The sequence below is a fragment of the Harpia harpyja genome, chromosome 17 (genome assembly GCF_026419915.1).
Source record: "Harpia harpyja isolate bHarHar1 chromosome 17, bHarHar1 primary haplotype, whole genome shotgun sequence".
Classification (NCBI taxonomy): domain Eukaryota; kingdom Metazoa; phylum Chordata; class Aves; order Accipitriformes; family Accipitridae; genus Harpia; species Harpia harpyja.
Window position 1 is genome coordinate 6746062 of NC_068956.1, and position 19046 is coordinate 6765107.

At 37.7% G+C, this 19046-nt stretch overlaps 1 protein-coding gene across 3 annotated transcripts in view; it reads left to right on the forward strand.

Moving 5' to 3' along the window:
- SYTL2 (synaptotagmin like 2) overlaps window positions 1–19046 on the forward strand; it is a 62581-nt gene that overhangs the window by 40864 nt on the left and 2671 nt on the right. The window contains exons 8-19 of one of the 3 annotated variants that reach the window (XM_052812304.1): window positions 652–723; window positions 5607–5708; window positions 6695–6748; window positions 7992–8039; window positions 9161–9255; window positions 12825–12944; window positions 13944–14113; window positions 14695–14797; window positions 15208–15378; window positions 16547–16625; window positions 17567–17666; window positions 18425–18630. In XM_052812304.1, coding sequence (XP_052668264.1) covers window positions 652–723; window positions 5607–5708; window positions 6695–6748; window positions 7992–8039; window positions 9161–9255; window positions 12825–12944; window positions 13944–14113; window positions 14695–14797; window positions 15208–15378; window positions 16547–16625; window positions 17567–17666; window positions 18425–18630 — 1320 coding nt within the window. The other 2 variants (XM_052812302.1, XM_052812303.1) reach the window with 2 other exon arrangements.

Here is a 19046-nt window from a genome sequence, read left to right on the forward strand (position 1 = left end):
CTAGGAAACAGAAATAGTAGGAATGTGCTACATAGTGCAGAATTAAATTCTAAATCACTTTTTTGTATTTTAATGCTGCAATGTGGTCAATATTTTTTAGGTGATCTTCTATAGGTATTCTTAAGTATTAACAATCAGATCAGAGCCTGGACAGGCACCTTTGTTGCGGATGATGAAGGTGAAATGATGGTATTTGGATAAAATTCCTGTCATAAGGCCTGGTAGATCTGTCTGCACAGGAACTGAAGGATTAGAATTTTTGGTGTACTGCTGTCGACTGTCCTTGGTAGTAATCAAATTGTGACTTTGGGATTTGTTCATGGAACTAAACACAAATATGCTGGGTTGTCCCCCCTGCCTGGCCCTCTCTTCAATGTAGCCATTTCCTTTACAATGGGGATAACTAATCTTATCTGCTCGCACCCTCAAAAGTAATATGATTAACTTTCCAGTAGGATATCTCAGTGCAGGAATTTATTTTTCACTCTATTGCCTGCAGTATGGTTCTTTCCAAAAACACAAGGACAGAGAACACTTTTCTCTGCTAATAACTAAAAAAAAAAACCAACAGAGAGATTTTTCAAGACAGATCAGACATTTGTAGAGTTGTGTGTCTGATTCCTAAGTCTGATAGGTTTGTTTATGTTCTAGATGAACATCAGCTTTCTGCTAAGACAGAAGCGCATGAGGTGTTGAATACCAATTCTACAAGTCTTCAACAAGGTAAGCCTGATCTTGTTGAGGAGCAAGATGTTAAAATCACTTTCAAGCCTGAAAAACATGCTGATGAACTCATGAAAGTGGCCGATGAATCTGTATCAAAAGTTTTAGATTGGATTAAAAGAAGTTCTGGTACTGAAGATAAGAAACATGTATCAGCCAGATCCCAAGGCTGGGAACCCAAAGAGGAAGTGGACTTCTCATCCAGAAAAGCAGTTCTTCCTACAGAACACAGTGGGCCTAGCATGGATGGAAAAACAAAAGTTAGAAAAGAGTTATCCTTTGGAAAGATTAAACAATGGAATAGTATTTCACCTACATCATTTATTTCAGAAGATACACAGCTGATAAAAGAGAGGGTGAAAGGGGAAGAGAATGAGGAGCAAAATGACAAATCACTAACTGAATTTGACTGTTCAAGAGCTGAAGAAAGAGAACATGGTCAGGAAATCAAGCAACAAAATAAAAAATCAAATTTATTAGAAAATCAAGAACACAAGCTACCAGTTCAGAAATGTGAATTAGAGAAGGCAATACTAGAAAAAAGAAGAATAAAGGAGATCAGAGCATTCTGGGAAAGGGATAAAACTATCCCCAGTCATGGAAAGAACAAAGTTAATATCAATACTAATGTATCAGGTGGCAGTGCTCTGAAAAGTCTCAGAGAAAGTGACAAAATAAAACCAACTGTGGTATACCTACCTAATGAATTGGATGATCAAAGCAAAAATATTTTAAGAAGTGTTGAAGTAAGTTGTGCAAGCCAGGCTTCAAGAAATGAACATCAAAACTCTTCTGAGTTTGGACCAGGCCATGCAGTTGAAAAAGTAGAAAGAACACTTCCTTCTGATGGTAAAGTTCATGAATATACAGAATTGCCAAAAGCGAGTAACTTGCAGCCAAGAGTTGGTGCCACTTCAGCTTCCCTAGAAAGCAAAGACAAAGATGAGAAAGAAACACTTAAAGGAAAAGTTGTTACTTCTTCCCAGCAGAAGCCCAGGTTCCAGGTTTTGTCTTTAAAAGAAAAACTGAGTGAAAAGTTCAAGAATCAAATTTCAGATTCTTCACAGTTCCAGAGTTTGAGAAACTTCTGGGATACTGGAGTTAAATTACAGAATAGCATTGATAGGGGAGATATTTCTTTGCCAAATACTAGTTCAATAACTTATGAAAGAAAGTCAAGGGAAGATAAAGGCAGAGATAATATGAGCAAGCAAGAGTTAATTCAACAACAAACCCAAACATCTGAGAGAGAAAAAACACAGAAATTAGATTCTATGGTATGTGAACTGCCTCCAGGATCACCTACCCTGAAAGGTCTGAATGTGGCACACACAAAAAATACATGCTCTGTCCAGCTGGAAGGAAAAACAGTTATCTCAAAACCCCAGGAAAAGATGGTTCTTCCAGAGCAAGAAGTTAAAGAATGTAAAAAAAAAAGTATTGTTTCATCAAAAGAACATCATGTTTCCTTGCAGTTTCTCCAATCACCTGGTGATAAAGATGCTTTAAAGGAGACAGCAGTAGATGATTGTCTATGTTTACCTATAGAAAAAGTGGAGAACAAGACTACTCCATTAGATGTCAGTCTCCCTAAAGACAAAACTGCAGAAACTGTGGATAAGGTTGCTCTACCTAAAGCTGAACTTGATGTATTCAAATTAGGCCTAAAGAAGTTAGAAAAGGAAGCCTCTGAGACGTCATCTAGCTTGAACCTAAAAGAAAACATTCTGAAAGAGCCAGATCAGTGCAGGGTCTTTGAAAGAACAGTAGAACAGAGCCATGACATTTCTCCTGCTGATCAAAAAGAAGAAATAAGCAAAAGCACAGGAAAAATGAATGTGGCATCAACGGATGAACATGAAAACAAAAAAAGCCTCAGGAAACTGTTTAGGGAATTTGAACCTTTCTGTCTACAACATCAGGCAGCAGACAAGGATGATACTCTTGAGGGTTCTCAGAGGCCTCAAGCTGGCTTGCAGAACCTGCTCAGAGAAACCTTTGCATATCAACCTTCTGAATATACAAGGATGGGAATGAAAACACCCGATGACGTGAATAGTATATCACAAGCTAATTGTAGTATAGAATCAACATGCCAAGAAGATACTCATCAGCCTGAAGAGGTCAATGAGACCGCAGAAGAGTCTGTCGCTCCATCCAAGGTCAGCAGCTTGAATTCTGCTTTAGAGAAGCTGATGAAGGAAGCCTCTGAAACACCACCTCCTAAACCGAAACGTGCCATTAGCACAGTACAGAGAACTGCTGAGATGGAAGTTAAAACCACGACCTATGAGCATGATAGAGACTTGCCACAGGAAATCAGTGAGACCATAGAAAAGTCTGTTGCTCCATCCAAGGTCAGTGGCTTGAGTTCTGCTTTAGAGAAGCTGATGAAGGAGGCCTCTGAAACACCACCTCCTAAACCGAAACGTGCTGACAGCACAGTATGGAGGCCTGCTGAGGTGGAAGTTAAAAGCACAACCTATGAGCATGATGGAGAGTTGCCACAGGAGATAAGTGAGACCATAGAAAGATCTGTACTGTCTGAGGCTGAATATGAAATATCTGATGTTAATTTGCTGAAGCTACCAAAGGAGATTTCTGAAACACCAGCTTCTGTGGTGGAAAATACGGATAAGAAAATACAAAGTAAAATACAGACTAGTCAAAGTTTGTATGTTCCACATCAACAAGAGAGAGATCCTCCTCAAGAAATACAAGAAACAATAGAAAAAACTTCTGTTTCAAATATTGCAAAATTCAGTGAATTCAGTAGCTCTTTAGAACAGCTTCTTCAAGAAGCATCTGAAACTTCATCTCCAATATCCAAAGAGTTACATAAACCAGAAAAGTTTGGGGATCATACATTTCCATCACAAAAAGAGACTCTATTGATGACAATGTCACAGCCATATAGTGCTTTAAGTAGCTATCATACACAGACGAAGATAGCTGTCAAAGGGGGGGCTCCAGAACAAAATATCAAAGCTTCAGTAAATGATCTTGCAGTAAATGAAATTGAAGCTTCTGATCTTCCTAGAAGAAATGGAGCTATTAATAAAACAGAAGAGAGAAGCATGGCTCCAGTTGATCTTCTTCCCTTGGAAGGAGAGACCAATATGATTGCAATCAAGCCATTCAAGATAAATGAAAAAGGAAGGAGAGATGAAAGCACATCCTTGGATGCCTCTGAAAAGAATTCAGAATTTAAAGCACTGTTGAAATTCAGAAGAGCAAGCACACCACTTAAAGATGAGAGCATCTCCCCCCAGCCAGAAGGAGCTCAACTCTGCCTAAGGTCTCAGCATGAGGATAATGATGAAGAGGAAGGGGACAGCTCAAATTTGGGATCCAGGTTTTCAGATGAAAACTCTGAGTCCTACTCTGGAACCAGAAGTTCAACTTGTGAGCTGTTTGATTTCTAAAATTCATGGTGCTGGGTTGTTAAACATGGCTACAATTTCTTTTGCTAGCCAACTAGAAATACATTAACCAAAAGTCTGTGTGATGCTTATTTCTTAATTGAATGCTTTGGATATTTGTTTGGGAAAGATGGGAAGAACTAATTAAGTCCTTTAATTGGAAAGTGTTTGACAAAAACATACTACATTTGGGTAAGCCCCTTCAATAAGGGGAGTTTAGCAGCATGGATCAATCGTATCAGTCTTCATGATTTACCCTTTTCTTCCTCCCCTGTGATATCTCCTTCAAATTAATAACATTGTAACACTCAAAATCTGGTATTTCTTTTAAGTATCCTGGATTAAAAGAGGAAAAAAAAATATCAGTGGCTGACTGAGTTCATTCTTTAGTTTGACCAGCTAGTCTTCAAAGGTAAATATTTATGAGTGGAATGGCTGGATATAAAGACAAAACCAATACTCTGTGCTATTTCATTTAGCATTGCTGCCTGTTGCACTAGAAAGTGGCCATATAAATGAAATGGTCTATTTACAAGGATTCTTATTAATTGGTTGAATGGCAGCTCTAGTCAATGTATAGAATGTGATTAGTCATCAAAGAGCTTAAGGTAGAGGAGATAATTTAACCTTTTTAATCTGTTCCTGAGAGACTGGGGATGTTTTCTTCACCTGGAGAATCTGAGAAATCTGTGAAGTTTCCAGGGCCTGCCAATTTACTCTTGAGCCTATTTTGAAAGTGAGATTCCAATGGAAGTCAGTGAAAACTCAAAACAAATGAGCAAAAATGAAACATAATTTTTTTTTACCCATAATTACAGGCAGCAACACTGTAAGGCCTGGTTGGTTGGCTGTTGGAGGGGAAAGTAAGGGAGGGAGGAGAGAAGGTCTTAAAGGTTTCTGAAGGATCTAGGTCTGTCTTGATTCTGCCCTTGGAGGCAACTGCATAATTTCAGGGATCCAAATATCTCCACAGCTGGGGGTTTTTTTTGTGGTTGTTACTCAAGTATTGAAACAGAATTACTTTCACTGGGGAATAAATATAAGGGGCAAATTTACACAGAGGAAAAAAGTAAAGCTATTAACTTTTTTGTGCTGATTCATAACAAGTTGGTTACAAAATGGCTTATGTCTGAGTTTATCCTATATTGTTCTTAGACAGTTAAGTGCCATAGTTGCCTGAGCCCCCCTTATTAGTCAGTACAGAGAGAGATAACTACACAGGCAAATCAGCCAACCTGCCTCCCTCGCCTGATGGCTGAGAGAACTTAGAGCAAATGGACATTTAAAATTAGGAATTTGTTTTGTTTATTTTGGATTTATTTTGTGTTTTCATTGAATGTTCACTGTCTTTGCTAACAGTCAAAATAGATTCTTGTGAGAAATCCATGGTTGGTTTTTTAGTGACTTGCTTAAAATGGCATGTCTGTGTGTGCAGTGTTCATGTGTTTTGTCTCGTAACAGGTTCAGAAGAAGAATTAAACCCTGTTTTGATGGCTTTGAAAAGGAGTGCAGATAGGAAAATGGCTTCCAAAAGTCTAGAGGACATTTCATCAGCCACCTCAAGTGAGCACAAAGCTTGTGTGTGTCTCCCGTGACCCCCAGTTTGGCTTAAATGTGTTCATGCTGGTCTTCAATACAGCTTTGCCAAGTAGTGTTTTTGTCTTTGTTTCTCAATAAGCCATATGGAGCTTGTACTGTACAACTGAATTCTTTTCTCATACGTTTTAGTTTTCAGTTCTTTGTGTTAATTTTGAAACAACACGGGTCTATGAAGCAGACATCTTCCAAAAATGCACTATGTTAATCAGTGATGAACTGTTTCCTGGATAGTTTCTCAATAGTGAAAGTATTGGCAATCACCCAAATCAGTAATGAGCAACAACTGCCATTGTCTCCTGGCTGCTTGCTTGGGTCAAATTAGTAGACAGTGGAAGTATGAAAAAATCATCTTAGTTTAGTAGTGTTTCACCTGCGTGTTCTAGCAGTTAATATACCAAACTCACTTTAAGAGAATACAGTGAGACAAGATTGTACTTAAAATTCATTCCTGACTTCCCTCTGTAGCCTCTTAGGATTTTTTTTTTAAATTATTATTCCTGTCTCACTTCACCTTGCCCCTGAGTTTTCATGCTTATCTCACGTCTAATGGTTATCTCGTGTCTAATGGGGAAGACATAAACTGAACTTACATTTCTAAATGGAAGTGTGGAGGTGTAGATTTTGAAAGATGTTGGCTATTGTTGGCAAATTACTGTTCTAATACTACTTATGCTATTGCTTGCTTCTAACGAGTTTCTAGGTTTTAGGTGTGCACTAACATTGTTGCAACAGCACACTGATAGAAACTGTGTCAACATGAGACTGCTGCTTGGATGTAGGCTTGAAGTAGTGTGTGAAGTAGAAAGCATCTCTTGAATTTAACCATTCCCACGGCTCTGCTGGTTTATTTGGTTTTTTCGTCCTCCTTACTTTTAATTCTGTGATTACCACTGTCATCCATTTTATCATACTGAACAGCAAAATTTCTGTGTTACTTTTTTCCTGCACAGATAAAGGAAAAATAAATAATCCAAAGGAAGAATTAGCTCTTAGTGCTGAAGATGGTAAATATCTTTCGTGTCTGCATGGAAGTTTATTGTTTTTTCAATGGTCTCTGTTTGCTAGTGAAGGACTTTTTTAAGCCAAGAATTGTATTGCGCTTTTAGATTTGATTAACTTCAGCATGACTGAAATGCTTTTGTAGAATTTTGTTGCGTTGTTTTATTCTTAAGGAATATACCTATGTTGTGTCCTGCTATATCTGCAGAAACTCTGTGCCACCTATCAGTGTGTTATTTTGGCCTTTGGTCATTCAGCCTATGAAACAGTTACTGAAATCATTGAGAGCTTTGAACATCAGCTCAGTTGAAAGGCTTGGCCTGAGTAAATATTGAATTTGTCTGTTAATTTGTTGTTTTATAAGATGCAAGATGACTTTTGCTAGTGCAAAACACGCTTCAGAATACATCAGTTGAAAAGGAACATCTCTTACAATCCCTGTCTCAGTCCAGCAAAGTAGAATTATTCTAAGCAATAGATGAACTGCTAGATCAGCTACTGTTGACGTTATCAGTCCATTAGTGCATTACAGATGCCTTACTGTTAAATTTTTCTATATACCTTTAGAAATTCCAAATCTAAGCAAAATAAAAGCAAACCTGCTCCAGGAACATGTCAAGATGAACACTGAATATGCTGGAATATAACACACAATTCTTTTATTTGCTGCATTGGAGCACTACAGTTTTAAAAAATATTTGTGCACGGTTGCATTTATTGTCATGTTTTAGATGCTTTAAAGCATTTTGCACGTTAGTGGCCTATAGTATACATAGAATGATCATAGCGTAATAGGATGCATGCAATGTCCAGTAAATTAACAAGACTTAAGTACTTTGCTTTCAAATGGAGACCCCTACTGAAAGCATGTTTTACATTCAGTATGGAATGTGTAGACACTTACCTGAAAAGGGTGGGGGGTGTTTGAGTTAAATTTATTAAGAATGAAGGGTTTGTTTTTTTTTTCTTAAAAAATGACAAACAGCCAAACTGATAGCTATACAGACAGAATAAGGCAAGTTCTTTTGAAAATACTACTCATCTTTTTGCTTTGCCTTGCTTACACACTCATGTTACCTTTGTTATCATCCAGCTCCTCAAAGGAGGACAGCGATGCAAAACACAGAACCATATGGGGTCTGGGGAAGTCAAAAACTTCCCACATATAAAATATATATTGATGCTATTTATAACATTGCAAAGCTGTTTGTGCTACTGAATGACTGTTGTCAATACTGCACTGAGCAGGTCTGAAACCTGATCAGCATCAAGAGAGGAATGAAAATACAGCAGGAAGTGAGTAACAGGATTCTTCCAGCAGACAATGGAGCGACTTCTCCACTGATATTTAAACTAATACATTAAAAATCCTTTTTTATCTAACAACTAACAAGTTATACATCTGGACTAGATACTTGCTCAATGGGAAAACTTCATCTAACTGCATACTGACAATAACCGATACATGGAGAACTATTTGAGCTTCAACAGCAAAAGCTTTGCAAAAGCTTAACTCATGCCTTGCAAACAATCCCGTCGTGTGCACTGTTTCATTTTATGCAATAGATAATGTGCCCCTGTATCTGGCTGTTTGTTGCCAAGTAATTCTGTCATACATTATTCAGTATTGGAGCATTTCACAATGTGTACCCAGTCCAAAGATATAGAGCTTTAGTGCATTATTAAATATAAGTATGGTTAGAGCATAATTCTGGGCTTACTGCAAACTGGATTTTTGCAAGGCTAGCTTGTGCAATTAAGCTTTGTATAGAGCATAGAACTGAACTTCAGTAGAGGTATACAAAAGTTGGAGAGATGAGCTGCAAAAAAGTGCATCATTAATGAGATATGCATCTTATAATTAACTAGGAATAGTTGAAACTTCCTTGTTCAGGTCTAAAAATTGCTTGATTTACATAAATGTTCCTATTGCAATTAATTAGGCTGAGTAAATAAAAGAACAGAGTTTGGCTTGTACTTCTTACCAAGATCCTTATGATGACTCTAATGTCAATGATGGTGTGGTTACTGCGTAAGTGCACTTATCCTTGCTCTGGGAAGAAAGTCTAGAAGGTAAAATGAAAATGTTTTCTTCATCACATTTGATCAGAATTTGCTTGCAGCACCCAGGCTTGTATGTCATGTCAGCAGTGTAAACATTTTTGCTCCTGCCAGACAAAGTTCTTTGGTCAGTGTTATAGGAGATGTCAAAGTGGATTATCCTTCCTAATGATAGCTTCTCTGAATCCTATATAGGGGGGCGGCGGGCAGGAAATCTTGCATCCAAGTTGTAAACTGGTTATGCACGTGCATGTATTTCATCAAAGTTGCTTGTTTCTAACCATATCCTCTTACGGAATATCACTGTTTTGATGTACAAATGTATTTTTGAAACCTTTTGAATTGCTGCTCTTCAGTTTCCACAGTGCCTTCACAGCCTGATAAGCTGTTTTCCAGTCCTGAAAAACTCAAAGGACTGAGCAAGTCAGTACCATCATTCCTACAGGAAGAGGTACGTTCCGTCTCTGAAATACTCTACCTAAACCTTTTGATTACTGTGGCATTTTGCGTTTGTCAAGTAGCGCTTTCCAAGGTCTGCTAAGCCAGTTTACTATTGGACCATGGCATGGAATTGAGGTTGTGGTGTAACAATCAGGAGATGATCCTGAACAATCTGTGGCTAATTAACCTTTCAGAAACTTTAGTCCAGTAGCTAGTGGTTTATTCTACTGTACAGCTCAACATACAGAGCATGTTTTATCTAGGAGATTGAAGCATAGTGAATGCTTGCTGTTATTGCCAAAGGCAGTCTCTATCCTTAAACTAACAGGTCCTGTTTGCTCTTTAGAACATACACACGTGCATACATTTATTTTCTTCAGAGCCTAAAATCTAAAATGAGCGTGTAAGACCATAAGAAAGTCACCATCTGGTAACCCTTCTCACGTGGGTATTAGCTTGGTGTTCTGCTTAGGGATGTAGGTTCAGATACTAGGCTGTTAACTCCATGTAAGTGAAATTTCAGAACTTCCGACAACATACTGTGCTTCTGTAAGTCTATTATTATTGTTGTCGTCATCACCATCGTGGTGTGGGCCTTGGTATAAGCTCTGAGGCCGTATTCAAATCTCCTAAAATGACACCAAAGTTTGAAAGCGATAAGGGATTTGAACTGCCTGGTCTATGACTCCCCAAACAGTCAGTAAATAGAGGAGTGGAGCCTGTGTTTAGACCAAGCATGAACGTCCTACCATAAATGCCTAAAAGAGGTAGCTCCATTGGTCACAGGGAACAGGCAGCTCTGGAGAATAGGAAATACCTCGTCATTATTGAACTTGGATAACACACTAGATTGTTTTTTTTCTTTTTTCTTTTTTTTGAGTGCCATAGTATGAATGTGAATTTGTATGGCAAATGTGCATGCAAAACTCCCCCTCCCCCAGGCTGCTAGCAAATGGTGGTACAAACGCTTGAGTCCTGTCAGTGAAGGATGTGTATTAGCGGACCCAGTTGTAAATGGGACACAGGAATTTGGGGCATAGATATCGCAAAAATATCCATGTCTGTGTTATAAAATGAGGAATTGCTGCTTACCCTAGCCCTTATCACTGTAACTACAGCATAAGCATCAATATTTTGGATTATTTTTCTAAAAACACATGTCTAAAAGGACTGAAGAGTCAGAAACAGGAATATGCTGTGCCCTGTCTTACCCTACTTCCTCGTAAAGTCTGAAATAACCAAAATGTGATACAGGTTTGATTAATCTTACCTTAAGTGCAGAACTTAAAACCATTCAGTGTCTATGAATTACACCTCTTTGGTTAAAGATTCTCTAAAATCACACTATCCTAACGCCCCTTCTGCTGAGAAGAATGCAGAGGAAACTTTTCTAAGGCTGTTAACATTGCACCATGGATGGATCAAAAGATTAGCATTTCAAACCATTAGAGCTGGGATACCAAACAAGTCTGAAATTAGTATCTGGGCATCTAAAAACAACCAGTTACAGCCTCTGTAAGAAGCCAAGTAAAAAGCTTACTCATGTGGGTTTTGAATGGAACAGTCTGACAAATACTTGAAAGCCAAAGGACTGTATGTAATCAATCTGGTCAGAGTAGAAGGGGTTTGGGGATAGTTCATAGTGATATTCTAAGAAATTGTCAGCACCTAAATCTGTTTATTCTGCCCCCCAAATTTATTTTTTAAATTGTGATTAGTCCCAATATTGTCTTTAGTTACCAAGCTCACAGCACAGCACATACAAGTCATATGCATGCATGCACACACAAACATATAGGTGTGTGTATATATATATAAAAAAAATAGAGTGTATGGGTATAAAAATAGCATGTATGTATACCACATGCTGGTTCTGCCTTGCAGTTTATAATCACTGAAGTACCATCTGGCCAATATGAAGCACGAAACTAATGAATGGATAACATAAACCTGGTAGAAGTAACAGGTTAGAAATAAGCATTGTAGACACAATGTAGTCATAGTAGTATTAACACTCATTTCTATGTCCTAGTTCAGTTCTGGAATTATTTTAAAAATAATGAATTCTGATAATAACATACTTTCTAATTCAAGAAGAAATACAAAGAAATCTGTCTCTTAGAGTACAAGTGTGTTTTCCTTCTGGTTAAAAGAGAACACCCTAAAAATTAAGGGTTCTTTACTTGTGAATCGTAACAATATCCTTATTTAACATTTGGAATTAACTTTAAAAAAAATAAATAATCACAAGTGTAATGTGTTCTGGAGGCATGCAGTCACCCCAGTGCTTAGTAATTCCTTGTTTCTGAACTTCCAGACATTCCCCAAACCTCCATGAGAAGTACAGGGTTGAAAGTAAGCAGAACTGGGTTCAGTCCTGTATGTCTTCTGCTGACCCACTGTGTGGACAGCAGCTAAAATGGTCTTAGGGAAGCCATATATCCTTCCTCTATCAGAGGGCTTAGGATTTTCCTGTCTTTCAAAGAGCCCATGTAACAGGACGGATTATCCACACTGCTTAACTGTTACTTCACTCCCTGGATTTCTTTTGGACAGTCCTGAATAGCTCTCTCCAAAACAATTTTTCTTTCAAGAAGCCTTCCCCTAGGTAAGATGGACATTAGTCAGTCCTTACCTTTGGCCTCTGAACTGGGGAACAGTCCTGGCCTGCTTTTACTTAGTACTATAGACATAGCCAGAGAAGCGACAATCAACGGATCTGTATAAAGACTTATTCAAAATGCTTATACGCTAGATATTTATTTCTTAATGCGTGTAGAAATTGTTATTTACTCACCTTGCACCTGTTAGTAGAAGATCTATGACAGCAGTTCAAAACTGTGTAAGGGAGAGGGGGAAGGCTTGTAAATTGTTCACGGGTGGAATACAACAGGGAGATGATGCTTTCTGTAACAGCTTGCACAGGAAGATGCCAAGGCACATGTGGGAAGCAAAGCATTAACTATTTAGTACAGTGACAGCATTGAGACAGAATGGGCTTGTAAGCACATAACCTGATAATGACCAAATAAACCCAAACTGCATTTTCCTGATGGAAAAGCAGGGCCATGCTTGCCCTCTTGCAAGAAAGGCTTTTTGCAAAAGCCATGCACTGTATCCGATGGTGTTCTACTCTGCATGTTACCCTCCAGCTAGCTGCCTTCAAGATAGAGGGTACAGAATTGATAGTATTTGCTATGTAACAAAAAGGGACTGGTAAGAGACCTGAGCATTACCCCTTGCATGAGATAGTGAAGTAGAGAAGTTGAGTTTAGTTGTCCCAATAAAGTTAACTTTGTACTTTTTCATTGCTATTTGAGATTTAAAACCCAAAACCAAACCTGGTTGCATTACTGCTTTAAAAAATTTTCAGTGTAGGCTTTCCATCAGAAAAATTCCCTTTCAACTTTTTTTTTAAGTGCATGACCTAATTCAAGAAATATTAATTACAAGGGGATTTAAATTCAGGTTTTCACTGAGTCTCAGTCTGCATTAAAATTCTGTTTGTTTTTTCTTTTTTAATGTTCCTTGTGACTATAAAGAACCTACACAGACTTTCTTTCTGTGATGTTTTTGTAGAGTGATAACAGAGAGACAGATACAGCATCAGAAAGCAGTTATTCCCTTGGCAGAATCAAGAAGAGTCCCAGCTCTCTAACCACTCTTAGCGGCTCTTCTGGCATGGCCTCCTTATCCTCTGTATGTAAACCAAAGCCTTGTTTTAATGGCACTTTGCTTTTGCTAATCTCTCCAGTATTGTTTCTGTTCCCTTCTTATTCCTCTCATCTTTCTTCCCTTGGCATCTCTGTCTCCTTTCTTCCCTCTCCGTTATGTGAACCCTTGCATGGAATTGCCTAAAACAAATACGATAGAATTGGTTTTACTTTTTTTACTTTCTAGTAATATATTGGAGCCTGATCAAGTTTCCACTGTGCAGCATACTCTATAAACACTGAGCAAAGAGATGGCTTTTACCCTAAGCTTACATTTGTAGCTGGAAATGGGGGACCATTTATATAGAACAAACATTTAGAAAAGGAGAAAGGGGGGAGAAATAAGTGAAAGCAAGAGACAGTATTGGTATGTGGGGTGCGTAATTAAGTCAGTGAACTGGCTGACCAAAAGTCATTAGTTTATGTGGACTTCATGGGAAAAGTAGAATTTTGGGGAAGGATATTGAGATTAAAAAAAGATTGTACATCCTTCTCTTTCTACATATGTAGTGTTTAATTTTTGGTGTTTTATTTAAGTACATAATACAGCCATACAGACTTTTATCACTGATCTTTTTGTTGTTATTTTCAGAAGGCCTGTTGTCCTAAACTGTTAGGCTCTGCTTTCTGCAAGGAAGAGCAGCTGAAGAGATATATAAGTAATATTTCAAGGATCTGATCACAGGCAATCTCCAGATCTACAGCATCCTATCTCTTTATTTCTTCTATCTCAATGCAATACGCACATTCAAATTCTTTTGTAGAAAACTTGGCCTAGCACCTTTGATTTACAAAACAACTTTCTTTTGTTAATCTGCTTGCTGAGAAGCTTGTATAATAGTGTCTGTTACATTTTGTTATTACATCTAAAAGGACACAGTTGATTTCTTTACTGTCTGAATTCTGAGCATAACTTCTACCCTAATCTTGAAGTATCTGGTGAAATGCAATGACTGGAAAATTTTTCTCCTCTTGTATGATACAGGTGAGCGGAAGTCTAATGAGCATTTATAGTGCAGACTTCGGCAATGTTGATGTGAAGGGGAACATTCAGTTTGCTATTGATTATGTAGAACAGCTGAATGAGCTCCACATTTTTATTTGCCAGTGTAAAGACTTGGCAATGGCAGATGTTAAGCGACAGCGTTCAGACCCGTAAGTACAGAGAATATATTTATTTCTGAATTGAAGTTTTTCTTTTAATGTGAAAATGAAAACTGATGGTTTTTTCCAGTTTCTATAGCCTGTTGGGGTAAACAACCCCAAAAATAAATGAAGAGGCTATAACATGCTTTACGTGGTTTTCCACTCTGAACTGAATATAGAATTGCCACTATAAATCAGTACATATATTAACATGGGAAGGTCAAACTTCTAAGAATATGACATTCTCTTTTAAAATTCAACTTTCCAGATGGTAAATCCTGATTTGATAAGTTTTCAATAGGATTAGAGCCTATAAACCTGATATCTAGGCATACTACAGTTATATATTCTGTATGTGTTGAGAAGGCATTTCAACAGATTTCCCCCTGGTAGAAGGAGGTTAATGTCCCACTTTGGAAACTGTTACAATACTTCATCACTGTTGTTCCTTTTCTTAAATATAACAGTGTAACATAATGGCTAATTAAGTGGATTTCTTTTACTTTATAAGCAAATACTTGTGTATTTTGGAAGGGGAAGTTGGAAAGGGTGGGTTCTTTGCTCTTCTAACAAGCCTGTCTAAATTTTAGGTATGTAAAGACCTACCTGCTTCCAGAGAAATACAAGCTGGGCAAACGGAAGACCTCCATCAAAAAGAAAACTTTTAATCCAGTCTATAATGAAATACTGCGGGTATTTATCAAACTATTACTAGACATGAAATACTGCATGCATGAAGTATGAGGAATCTTACCTTTTAGGCACAGGTCTAGATGCTCTCGAAAGAGATGTTAGGATGAGATGGATTGCTCTGTAGAAGTACCTATGTCCTTCCATTGATAGGTTAACTCTGCAGTGTACTCTGGATACAGCATTGAGAAACCTGATTGTTGTATACTTATTGCAAACAAACACAAATGAGCTTAAGATGCTTGAAATAAAAAGTAAAACATGAAGAGAGTTTTGTTCTGAAATGAAGAAATGAGCAGTTACGAATGTATAAACTCAGACACGCTTTTTTCGAACCTTGTCACTTTCAGACACAGCATTGATAAACATCCAGCTTGTTTTAATTTTTTTTTCTCATTTCTTCTTCCTCACAGTATAAAATTGAGAAGGGTCTCCTAAAGAACCAAAGCCTTAATATTTCTGTCTGGCACAATGATACCTTTGGGAGGAATAGCTTCCTTGGTGAAGTGGAGCTGGATTTAGGAACTTGGGACTGGAATGATAAATCCAACAAGCAGATGAATTGGTTTCCACTCAAGCCAAGGGTAGGTTACTAAGGGTGGGCTAGCTGTTTTGTGTTTTCCGCTGTGTAAGTGCAAAACCAAGTCATTATTTATTTAGGCCTGGTCTTGTGTGTTCTGTGGCTTTTGTGTTGGTTATAATCATAAATACCTCTTTACTGGTAAATGGAACATACAGTTCTGAGGTTTCTATTAGTCTAGTAAGTAGCTAGCTATTATAGTAGGAAAAATTTTCTCATAGTCTAAGGAGCAGGAATTTCAAGGTATTTTTCACTTACATCATGTTGCTGCAATAGATACCTGAAAGCACTTGTTCCCTGAATATGAAGTAAACCGCCTGAGAATACGGAGCAAGTGCAGCAACATTTTAATATCAGATGTAATTATGACTTCCACGTCTGTGTGCCTGTTGTTTGTTAATGGGTTTCAGCCAAAATCTAAACTTTTAGCTAAGCCACTGCCAGAGATTCTGGTTTCTTTTGTTGTTTTTCTCTTTTTTTTTTTTTTTTTCTTTCTGTTTCTTTTTCTCCTTGAATTTACTTCTTTAGTTCATTCCAAAATTAGCTCAATCCAAAGTTTAATAATTTGTAGAACAAACCAGGAATGTCATGGTAGTCTTTAGCACTAGTTTAATTCGACTGATTTTAAAAGTGCTCTGGGTAGATAAATGTAACCAAATGTTAACAGGTGCCATGTTCCGTCTACAGATGGTCCATGACTCTCTATGAAGAAGTGACATATTCTTGTGCCTTTTTGCAAGATAACTGTTGCTGAGGCTGAGTTTTAGATTGTATTAAATGAGACAAAACGTTCCTATAGAAATGAGTTTATAAAAGTGCACTTTCTGTTGCACAAAGAGTAAGTTTCCTGATTGAAAGAGCATATGTTCTAGTTTTTTAAATAAGTGCACAACAGTGGAAAAGATGTGCCCTCAAAGCGTTTTGGCCTCTCCTGGGTCTTGTTTTCTGCTTTAGTGGAAGAGCTATATATCTGAGGCACTGTCAAGTGGTTAAACATACCCTAAAATCTCTAATGTCCTGTAATCTGACAGAAGACTAATGGGTAGGGAAACAAGAAAAAAATCTTGCCTCATGTAGAAGTCAAGCCTGTTCCAGTGGAAAACTTTGCATGGTAAACTCTGTGCATGAACTGCAAGGTTTGAGATTTCTGGGGTTTTTTTCTTAAATTTCAGACTTCAACAATGGCTTTTAAACCAGAAAACAGAGGGGAGATGAAACTAGCCCTCCAGTATGTCCCACGCCCTGTTGGAGGTATGCATTGCTTCTTTCTTTGGTTTTGTCAGGCCTTTGGGGTTTTTGTTCTTTTAAAAAAAAAAAAACAAACAAAAAAACCCCAAGAGTTTAATGTTTTTCAGCCAATTCAGACATCTTGTTCCAACATAAAAGTAGAACTTTTTTTTTTCTTTTTAGAGGATTAAGTCACCCCGGTCATGAATTCAGTTTAGGATCCAAAGATTGCTTTAGGATCTTTTGTTGTTTTTAATGTTACTACAGAAGAAATTACCTCATTTTTATAATCTTAGATTTGTAAGATTCTGTATGTATCTGTATGTGTAACAAAAATCTGTTTTATCACTAACAGTTTTAGATAATATCAATCATCAGGCAGGTGCTGTGATTTTTCTAAACAAACAATGACAACACACTAAATTCAAGCACTATTAGAAGTAGAAAACAGCAGTAAGTATTTAGAATGCAGCAATTTATAGCAGTACGATCTGTTTGGTTTAATCTTGCCTGGCAACTGATAACTGGCTGATCTGACAGTGAAGCCAGGTCTTTAATCCAGCCAGTTAGTCAGTCAGTCAATAAGAATTAAATACATTAAGAGCACAAAGGAGCTTATTTGAAAGAACAAGAAGCAGTAAATGCTAGCATCACATGGACTGAAGACAAGCAGATCTCTTTATCTAGGAGGCTTGGAAAGAGAAGACCAGTAGTTTGTATCTGTTTAGTTGTAACAGAAGAAAAGGCGTTGTAGGAATACAGACATGATGTGATCTTGCAGTACTTTGATGGGATGAAGATTGCAGCTTCAAGAGTACAGAGAGGAATGCTAAATTAAGATGTGAGATAATGAGAGTCTAGGCCGAATATCACTTCCACAAATGGGCAGGAACTGCTGCATCACAGAAATTCCATTTAAAAGGGATCTACAAGGCTTAATCAGATGTTTTGGTTTATTTTTACAGGAAAGAAGACTCTCTCTACTGGTGAGGTCCACATCTGGGTGAAGGAATGCCATGACCTTCCTCCTCTAAGAGGCAACAGGCTCAACTCTTTTATTAAGTGGTAAGAACTGTGGTTGAAATCATCAAGCATGGTGTCCTAATAATCCTACTGTTGTGCTTTCTAATCTTATCTTCATTTTTCTACATTCAAATTAAAAACCACCTAATTACTTTCTGATTCTCCTTTATTGTAATGCAAATTGTCCTGCAGAGCTTACAGCTTCAAGATGCTAAGTATATACCACCAAGTAAAACACACTGGGAGAACTTCCTGCGTAATCGCTACTCTTTCATTTTGTCTGCTGAGTTACTTGGTGGAAGGGCTAGTCAAAGTTGTGCCTGCTTTTATTTGCATTTAAACAAAGTGTGTGTGTGCAAGAGTATGGTTTAGCTTACCAAATTGTGGGAGGAGACAGAAGTGAGTAGCGTAGTTGTATATCTTCCTCCTTCCTTTCCACATACAGACTAAAAATGTAAAGAGACAAGAATAACAAGATGGTTGGGAAATCTCTGGCAGCAACAAAAAGGTTTCAGTGTCATTAGTGATAATACAGCAAATAAACTCACTTGTGCCTCTTCCCCACCTGACTTCCCCTTCCCTTCCATCCTCTGAAGCACAAGGGTGGATACATGCTGCCAGTATTTCTTGGGAGGAACTGAGAACATGACCTTTGACTTCATCTCCATGATGCTAAAGCATCTTCAGTCACATTCTAACACGCAAAGGACAGTGTTAATCAGTAGGTTTTGTCTGTTCAGTATGTTTAATGTAGGCTATGCTGTGCAAGTGCGAACTGACAATGCTTTTTCTTTCTGAAGTACCATTCTTCCAGATACTAGCAGAAAAAGTCGCCAGAAAACAAGAACAGTGGCAAAAACTACGAACCCAGTATTCAACCACACCATGGTCTATGATGGCTTTAGACCAGAAGATTTGAAAGAAGCCTGCATAGAACTTACAGTCTGGGATCACAACAAACTAGCCAACCACTTTCTGGGAGGTCTCAGGATAGGCCTTGGAACAGGTGCTGGACAATTAACACATTAATCCTTAATTTACAAAATACAGTCTTTCCTTTTTTCCTCTTCCTTTCCGTTTCTTCTTTTTTTGCAAAGATCACTGAACAGTCTTTCAGTGATTTATTTACTGAAGAGTTTCATTCAGTAACTTACCTATTCTTCAGCACAGATGCTGAAATGTAAATAGTAGTAGTGTTATGAGGGTTAGGATGACTGACAACTAAGGAGAAATATTAGAAGTAAACCTTTGTCTGGCCATACATTTATCTGGTACTGTTTGAAGTACAAGAATATGCTATTCCTGCACCCAAAATCTTGATAATGTCTTACAAACTTACGCATGCAAAAACTAGGAATGTGGTATAAAGACAGTATTGGGTGGAGATGAAAGGATAGATCAGGAATGCATGATAAGATTTGA